At 37.7% G+C, this 9,859-nt stretch overlaps 1 protein-coding gene across 1 annotated transcript in view; it reads left to right on the forward strand.

Annotated features, from left to right (window-relative positions):
• The first annotated feature begins 4,979 nt into the window (after window positions 1-4,979).
• Window positions 4,980-9,859, forward strand: part of LOC122065725 (endoribonuclease Dicer homolog 3a) — an 89,287-nt gene continuing 84,407 nt past the window's right edge. The window contains exons 1-5 of the mRNA XM_042629559.1: window positions 4,980-5,290; window positions 5,385-5,565; window positions 5,751-5,864; window positions 6,655-6,789; window positions 6,926-6,995. Coding sequence (XP_042485493.1) covers window positions 5,148-5,290; window positions 5,385-5,565; window positions 5,751-5,864; window positions 6,655-6,789; window positions 6,926-6,995 — 643 coding nt within the window. The 5' untranslated portion in view covers window positions 4,980-5,147. The remainder of the gene's footprint in view (window positions 5,291-5,384; window positions 5,566-5,750; window positions 5,865-6,654; window positions 6,790-6,925; window positions 6,996-9,859) is intronic.

The following is a 9,859-nucleotide window of genomic DNA, read 5'->3' on the forward strand; positions in this document are numbered from 1 at the left end:
GCTAAGTCAGTCTACAAACTGATCGGTCCCAGTCGAGTGTCTCTCAAGTAGCACCATTGCATCGGGAAACAACAATAACAACAACAATAAACTCAGCTTTATCACAACTTAATAGGGTCGACTATATGAATCCAAAAAAAAAAGAGTAAAAGGAAAGAGGCACAACCCACCAAGTTCGGGCAATCTCAACTAAATTGGATCGGCTACATGGGTCATTGCTCTCCAATAGACTCCATCCAAAGTCATACTTGGGGCAAGATCGAGACTATGTATGTCATTCCTCACCACTTCACCTATGGTCATTTTAGGTCTACCCGTAGTTCTTTTAACTCTTTCAATTTGAATTAGGCTACTCTTACTTACTGGGGCATCCGCATGTGTTCTTTGGACATGGTTCTACTACCTCAAATGACTTTCGTGGAGCTTATCATTAATTTGTGCAACTTCCAAAATAACTCTAATATACTCACTCCTTACTTTATCATTTATCGTTTTGCCATACTTCCATCTTAACGTGCTCGTCTCTGCTGCACATAGCTTCACTATATGACACTTCTTAATTGCCCAATGTTCTACCCCATACATGATAGTTGGATACACAACAACCCTATATAATTCTTGTTTAAGTTTTAAAGGGATGCATCCGTCACAAAATCATTTCGAATCACCCCTCCACTTCATCCATCCCATTTTAATTATTTGTGAAACATTATCGTCTGTCACATTCTTTATTTATAATTGACCATAGGAATCTAAAAAGGTCACTCTGTGGAATATCTCTCATCAATTGTCATCAAATTTGGTATCCATCACAGAGTGACTAAAGCTACATACCATAGACTCCGTCTTCGATCTACTATTCTTAAAACATCTTGTTTTTAAGCTTGATCTCCAAAAAGCCAACTTAGCATTAATCTATACTCTAATCTCATCCACTCAAACAATGTTATCAACAAACATCCATGATAAGCGCAAACAGATAAGACTCAAGGTCGGTCATTGATGTAATCCAAATTGTAATTGGGACAACCTATTAATAAACGAATCGAGCAACACGTTTATTAATTGGTTCGGGACGGGCCATGCTGGGACTATAGTTGACACCCCTATGTCCATATGGACGTACGTGCAAAGGATCCACTCTTGTCTTTTCATAAGGGGGTAGGTGGTAATTTCACACCCTTGTGTCTAGGCACAAGCACACGATTAGGCATATTTTTTGTTCTCCTTCTTTTATATATGAATATGGATGAGGTCTTTCTTCATATGATGAAATTTATTTTTTAATTTTTTATTTTGTTTATTAGTACAATTATTTAGAAAACATAGGAAAAGGTTCTTTGATCCACTGGAGTATGATACACTAGCACTTTTGTGTTTATCTCTCTCCTCCTGACATGAAATGTCCTTGTTACCGTCCAATGTACTTTATTATTTTACTGTACCTCATAGGTAAGTTTCTCTACACTGCTTGCTCAAATAACCCTCGCCCAAAAAAATATATGCAATTCAACAAAAATACCCACAATATTATTTATTTAATTATTAATTATTTTAATGATACCCACAAAGTTTTGGGCAAATGGCAATTGATTACATGTTATAGTTATCGGAATTGGGTCAAGTTTAATTCGACTTGAATTTGGGAATTTTTATAAGCCAAAATATTATTAATATTAATAATAATAAGGGAAAATGTTGGGTATGCTTCTGGTATACTGTAAACCATCACCCATTGCGTCTATCTCTCTTTTTATTTTTTGAAATGACCACCTTATCCTTTATGTATAATACCCCATAATGATTTCATCTCATGTGCCCTGATTTACAATCAACTTGATTTACAACCAACCTGCAGTCGAGCAGGTCCAAGACCACCCCTGTAGTTTTCTTCACAGGAGTGCGCATCCTCGCACTTGCCCCCATTGGTGTTGTCCACTAGCTTACCATACACTAGCGGTATACATCTTCATATATTCTTGCCCCTCTCTCTCTCTCTCATCCCTTCCCCTCTTATGTTGCAATGCCCCCACAATGTTTTCCCTCCTCCTCCCTGTTATGTCCAACTTTCCTTCCCTGCCCATTTTCCTCTAATTCGCCACCTCTTCCCGTTGCAATGCCCCCTTACTCCTACTTCCCTTTAGGGGTGCAAGTTTGGCCCTGGCGGCCCAAACCTGCCCTTGCCATGAGCCTACATAGGGTTAGGCCCAAAAATGATGGCACTGAGGGCCAGCCATCCATTGAATATTTTTGGCCCTGAGTCAAGGTCGGGGGGAGGGATAAGGCTGTAAGGGTTGATGTTTGTGGCCCATCCAAAGCCCGCCCTGATTTCTTACCCTAAGTTTTGGCCCTGATCTGGCCTTCTCCGAACATGATTTATTGAGTGTTCGATGGTCAATTTTTAAGTTTGGTAATCATTATCCACCATGGTTATATAAACTACTTAAATTTATTATCTAATGATGTTTTTTATATTCAATTTTTGTTTCACTTTCCAACTCCAAGGGATTTAGATGCAAGTCAAATGATTTTTTAGGTTTTTCATATTTTGTTGCGCCAGGGCCAAGGTCAAGGCCAATTATGGACATCTCGGCCCAACCTTGTCCAATCAGGGCTAATCAGAGCAGGCCTGGGTTGGGTTGAGCCCTGCAAGGTTGGGCATAGGTTGAAATTCTTACGTTTTTGGCCATGAGTTAAGGTTCAAGGCGGGCTTGAACCCAGCTAATGGAACTCAGGGTTGGGCAAGGGTTTTAAGAAGCTCAACCCAACCTGGCCTTGTTGCGCTCTACATCTCTCCCCCTTCGCTCCCTTGCATCCCACCCTCCCTCCCTCCCTCCCTCCCTCCCTCCCTCCACTTTCCCTGTATCTTTGTCCCTATCCCCCTTACCCTGCAACTCCCCCTTCTTCCCTACATATCTCCACCTTGTACATCTTCATAACAATTGCGAGACCAACCTAAGGACATAAGGTCACATGAACAAACTATAACTTTGAGGTTGTAGGCCAAGCACATCCACCGTCGGCGGCTGTAGACCATGCCTAATAGAATGAAATGGCACACAAAAGCATTGCTCCTCTTGCAACAATCGCATAAATGGGGACAAATGTGGAAAGGTGGTGGCATAGTGGTGGGGGAATGGTGGTGGTGAGACCATTCGGAGAAGAAGAATGGGGGTGCTTTACTTAAAAAATAAGAAATAATGATTTGCCCATCAAATTAACCATGTGCTTGGTAAAGATCAAGCATGAAATCAATTTCAATTTAAGAATAGAAACAACTCTTCAACAGTTTCATACTTCTAGATGAAAGTGATTTTAATTTATCGTAAATAAGGTAAAAAAAAAAAAAAAAAAAAAAAAAATTCATACCAAACACCCCCAAATTTAATTTATGATCCCACGAAATTGAAATAAAAATCATAAAAATAAACACTTAACAATCCATTTATTACTTACCTAAAATTAATATATAATGGATCTTCTTCCAATTTGTCCTCTTGTGGTTCTTGTTCAATTCCTAAAGAAAGTAACGAATCTCCATCTCGTCTCACCTCATCTTCTTCTTTCCACCGTGGATCAGTCGACAACTTGACTATAGCTCTCCACAAGTCGGAGCTATTATTTATAGATCCACTTTTCAACGAAATCAAAGTTAACGGTATGCTTTTCCATCTTAAAACATGGTTTTCTCTTTAGTTTTCTATTATTATTTAATCCGATATGTCTGTTTTATCTGTTCATCAACACGTATACCTTTTATTTCACAGGAATGCAAAATTTAGTGTATTTTTTTACTTTTATATTTTTTTCATGTATATAGGTTGTTTATAGGCTAGTGTCTCTTAGGTTCGATCCTTGTTTATTATCTGACTAATGTATTTAAGGGGAAAATGTTTTCTATCATGCGCCCATGTGTTTGTGGTGTAGGAGCCACTCTCGGACAGAAAACTTTGTCCTCTGGTACAAATTTTCTCTTTAGTTTGTTAATTATTATCACAAGCTTATGTCTTAGGGTTCTCATGTTTTATTTCTTCCTTTTATCTTCATATAATGTAACATTATCCTTGGATTAGGGTTTACATGTTTACTCAGATCACATTGTTGTTGTTGTTGTTTTTTTTTTTTCCTAACGAGTTTAAAGTTAATTTTATGGTGTTGTTTTCGCTCTTATATAGCTTTAGAATTTTGAAGTGTTCATCCGTTGTCTTTAACCCTAATTTTGTTTGTTTACCGAACAAAAAGAAAACCCTAATTTTGTTTATCTTTAGTATTATTGTTTTAGTTTATATTCACTTAGTTATCGGTCATAGGGACTCTGCAAACTGATAAGATAATCGGTCGGCTTTGGTCTTGGCCCAACTGGCTACTCCTAGACCAAGCCTTTTGGTCTTGGCCTTAACCCTCTTATGTACATGATCAATTAAGTTTTGTTGGAGATCAACCGGTTGACACCCTGGCTACACCTAGACCAAGCCTTAAATGCTTATTCCCACATCGATTGATCTTATTATCTCACCCGAGAGTGATGCAATCACTTCAAGATTCTTAAAAAAAAAAAAAAAAAAAATATACAGGGGTGGAAAACTTGTATTTGATTCCACAATCTAATCTTTAACCTTATTATTATTTAGTCTATGTTGGAGTAGAGCTTTATTTCTTCCTTTTGTATATGGTTGTGTATTTTCTTCATCCGTGGGACGTATATGTAACCAGAGCCGGTAGAGTAGCGTAGAGTCCAAGAACCTCGAGAATCGAAGTGGATCCACATTCCACGATAAAGGCAGTCTTTTAAAAATCGCAAGTGGTCTAGGAATAAGACTCAACCTTGGAAACAAGCTCTGTTGTACTGGTCTCTTCGTTCCCGTAAGGGCTAATAACGAGAATTACCTCCCTGATTTTGGCGCTTAATTTCTTATTTTTATTTTATTTTTCAAAGGGTATCTTACCGATATTGTTAGTAGTTACCGATATTATTAGTAGTTAGTACTCGGTACTTAGTACTGCTTCTGCTTCCATCCTCCAATGCAGTTTTCTTATTAGGACTTCACGCTTTAGGCGTTGGAGGCTCGCAGTTGCATCTGGAGTCCGGACACAGAGAGAGAGAGAGGGAAAGGGAGAGTTTTCTCATTATTATCTTTGTTTCAACCATGTCTGCGTCTATAGAGGTTAATCCTCTGAAGCGACGCTTCGAACAAGTCACAGAATCGGAGCCTAAGATGTCGCCTGGTGGTGATGATTGCGAAGTTAAGGAAGCGAATGGACTGATCCCAAAGGATTTTGATGCAAGGAGGTTGGCCTCTACACTTATTTTCTTTCCTTACGCATGCATTGAAATTTTATTGTACATTATACTGTACCTTTTTTTGTTTTTGGGTATTTTGTAGTTACCAAAAGAAGGTTTTCCAAGTTGCTCTTCGGAAAAATACAATCGCTGTGTTGGAAACTGGTGCAGGGAAAACAATGATCGCTGTGATGCTCATTAAGGAAATAGGGCAAGATATGAAGATGAATGCAGATAAGAAGTTAATTATCTTTCTGGCACCAACTGTTCATCTTGTTAATCAGGTGCTTTAGAATAATCTTTAGTGGTTCAGTGTTTATTTTTTTCCCGTTTGGGTTTGAATTCAGTATGTGATGTGGCGAATAGCTGCCTAATTCCTGAATTTTCCTTTCTAATGCTCTTCCTTTCTGTAACATTGTGTTTCTTATGTTGCATGTTGTATTTGAAACATGGTTGGCTCCACATGCAGCAATTTGAAGTAATAAAGATTCATACGAATCTCAAAGTGGAACAGTATTACGGTGCTAAAAAAGTTGATGAATGGAGTGCTGAATGCTGGGAAAAAGAAATAAGAGATCAAGATGTAAGCTTTGCTATTGGAAGAGTTTATATTGTTTACGGACAGTAGTTCATTTATATATATATATATATATATGCTGCAATTTGTATGTTTCTCTTCCACCGCATGGGGCTAAGCAAGGGGAAAATTATTCTCAGTTCTCCAGCGACAATATCTTAGTTTTATTTAAATATAAGTTGAAAGTGACATTATGTATCATTATGACACTATCAAAAGTTGTTTGTTGTCATGCAAGTACACATGTAAAATGAACTATTACCCTCATTGGAAAAAAATGGTGCTATACCAAAAGGGCAAAAAAAGCATGGTTACAAATTATTTGACACCTTGAGGGGTGCCAATAAGAAAATAAAATCCCTTATTTAAATCCTTTTTGGTTTTCCTTCTGATTTTCTGAAACTGTCTATCTTTAGTACATTTTTAATTTTAGTCAGTTTAGAGAATGAGTTTGGAGGAAACCAGAGGAAACCCTTCACCTATGATATTGGGTTTTGGAAGTATTGGTGTAACTGTTTGCCATTACCTTTGTATTAAATTGGTTACTAACAAACAAGAAACAAAATACATATTAATTGGATGATGGTGGTGCTTTATGAGGTTTATTTGGTTTATTTTGGAATAATGCAATTAGGGAAAAAAATATGAGTAGGATCATGCAAGAAATGATTTTTTTTTTTGTTTCTTCATTCCCTCCTAGACCTGAACCTAGTTAGCTCAAAAAATATGTGTATGTATTCATGATGGATTTTGCTAATGTCTACTGAGAGTTCTTTATCTTACATTCATTGTACAGGTAATGGTTATGACACCCCAAATTTTATTGGATGCTTTGAGGAAGGCATTTATGACCCTAGAAATGGTATGCTTAATGATATTTGATGAAAGCCATCGTGCTATAGGAAATCATCCATATACAAAAATAATGAAGGTAAAAGCTTGATTAGAGCTTCAAATTATTTCTGTTATATATATTATGTTATGGTAATTGGTAACCCCTTCCTTTTCCAGTATCCTTTTTGGGATGCAATTAAACATATTAATGATTTTCCTTTGTTCTGGTAAAGGAATTTTATCACAAATCTGGAAACAAGCCAAAAATTTTTGGAATGACTGCTTCCCCTGTAGTTAGAAAAGGTAATAGTCTTTAAAAAAAATATTGGATTTTATTTTAGTTTTTCTTTTGTTATTATTTTTAGATTGTTAATGTGTAGCAGATCTGCCTATGGAAATGCAATATTGAAGTTTCTTGTGTACGTATTTGCCCAATTTTTCATTTACATGTTGGATATGCTTTCATCTATTCCAAGTGAATTTACTAAATTTGATTCTAGGGGCCTTTATGAAACCTATCAAGTTCAATAGAGTTGATTGTAGAAAGTTGGATAATAACTTTAGATTGTCGAAGCCTTTACTCTTTTGGGACCCCCTTCTATAGCTTTAAACACTGTGATGTAATATACTTCTCATATTTTTTTTTTTTGAAAATAGATAAAGAGTAATTATGCTTCTAATAATTGATAATTCGATATGAAATTTGTGACACAAACAAAACCTGAATCAACACCTGGTTATAAGAAAGAGAGAAGAGAAGTCGAGGAGAAGAAGAGATAGAGAGATAATGAGAGCTTGGACAAAATACTTAAGCCACATCAACTCAGTTGCAATGTGAGCCATAGCTCGTTACTTAGCTTCAACACTAGATCGAGCCACTGTAGTTTACTTTTTACTCCTCCATATAACCAGATTATCTCTGACGAATGTACAAGAGCCTATAGTATAGTAGTAGTCTCCGATTGCACTTTAGCACCAGCATAATCCGCGTCAGAGCAGCCAACAATATTGGTGTGAGAATTACGACAATAAATTGGACCTTTCCTTGGAGCACCTGTAAGGTACCTTGGTAGACGACCCATTGCCTCTCAATTAGCTTGCTTGGCCGTTTTCATAAATTGACTAATCACACCAACAACAAAGGATATATCAGGTCAAGTAACAATGGTATATATAAGTATGTCGATTAATCTCCGATAGTGATGTTTGTCCTCAAATTCCTTGTCATCAGACGTTCCAAGTTTGACATGAGGTCCATAGGAGTATTTATAGTACAGGCTTACAACCTAATATTCCTATCTCATTAAGAAGGTCAAGAACATACTTCCATTGAGACAAACTAAGCCCTTTCTTGCTTTGAATAACCTCAGTGCCAAGAAAATATCTGAGAGGACCCAAATCTTTCATCTAGAAGTGCTGCTCTAAGTAAGACTTAACCTGTGCAATTCTAGAAAAATTATTACCAGAAACAATAATATCATCAACAGATGACCAACATAATAACTTTAGGATCCCGACTTCAAGCAAAGACAGAGTGATCTGAGTAACAGTGAGAAAAGCCACATCCAACCACAACTCTACTGAACTTATCAAACATTGCTCGCGGGGACTGTTTCAACCCATAAATAGCTTTGTTTAGCTTACAAACTTTCTGATCATTCTCCCTTCAGCAACATACTCTGGTGGTTGCTCTATATAAATCTCTTCATGCAAATCCCCCATACAAGAAGGTGTTCTTGATGTCTAGCTGAAAAAATGGCTAATAACAACCAAAGAGATGGAAAGGCAAGCTTCTTTCTTATGTGGGTCATTTGGTCCTTATCATACCAGTTCCCCAATCTTCATGATTTATTGGTCTGAGTTTTATGGTCTACCTCACACTATTATTAAAGGGTTATAATGCCTTATGGCTGCATTTCTTTTTCTTTGGAAAGGATTGGACTTCAGTAAGTTTCTTTGCCCTATCAACTGGGTAGTGGTCTGTCTATCCAGGATGGAGGAGGTATGGCTTGGTTTGAGGCGCATCAAAGAGGTTAATAAAGGCTATATAGCAAGCATTCTTTGGTTAGTTTGGAATATTGTGACCAAGAAGAAAAGTATTTGGGTTGATTGTTTTTTCTTGGGCTTGCTTTTTTTGAATCTATCTGGACAGCCCCGACCTTATCAGATGCATCTTGGGTATGGTGTAAGATCTTGTCCCTTTGATACATTGCCCTCAGGGCTTTTACCACTCAGATTGTTGATGGCTTTTCCACCTCTCTTTGGCTGGACCATTGGCATCACCTGGGTATTTTCTTGACTTTGTCGGTGCAAGAGCCATTTATTGTTTGGGTTTTACAAAGCATTTCAAAGTGGCTGGCATTATTAGATTTGGTTCCTGGCACCCTCCAGTATCTTCCTCTCCTCAGCTTGAAATCATTTGGAATACCTTGCCTCCAATTGGATCTAGTAATCATGGTTTAGGTGACAAAATCCTTTGGGCGCCTACTGCATCAAAATTTTTCTCCTCCAAAGCTGCTTAGGATTTTGTTAGATCCAAATGTCTCCTATACCCTTGGTGGAAACTTGTTTGGTTCAAGTATCATACCCCTCGTCACTGTTTCACAGTTTGGTGTGCCCTCAAGAAATTCCTTCCTACACAGGCCTTCCTCATTCATCACCAAATCCCTTTTGTTGCCTTTGCTAGAATGAAGCAGAAGATCTTGATCATCTATTTTTAGCTTGCTCCATCTCCTCCTCTACTTGGAAAGTGGGTCCTTGCAAAATGTTGGCCAAGGCAAAGAATAATTCTCCCCTTCAAGAGAGAATGGGCATGGGGTGATATGACTTATGGTGGCTCTTTTGTTTGTGATGTTGTGGGCAAACTCGCCTTTAGTGCTACTATCAATTGGATGTGGATGCAACGCAATCTTAGGAAATGGAACTCTAACCCAAACCTTTTCGTCAGATTTGGGACTCCATCGATATTAAACCCAAGCTCTCTAGTGTAGCTTCCTCTTGTACTGTCTCCCTAAGGAACATGCATATTGTTGTTTCCTGGGGTCTCCCTTTTTGTTGTTTGGATCCCCTCCTTTGGGCTGATATTTTTTTGTTTTCCCCCCCTCTTTGGGGTGCTGTATTTTTTTTCTTCTTTGGTATTGAATTTTTTATTCACACCCCCCCCCCCC

The sequence above is a fragment of the Macadamia integrifolia genome, chromosome 2 (assembly GCF_013358625.1).
Source record: "Macadamia integrifolia cultivar HAES 741 chromosome 2, SCU_Mint_v3, whole genome shotgun sequence".
NCBI lineage: Eukaryota > Viridiplantae > Streptophyta > Magnoliopsida > Proteales > Proteaceae > Macadamia > Macadamia integrifolia.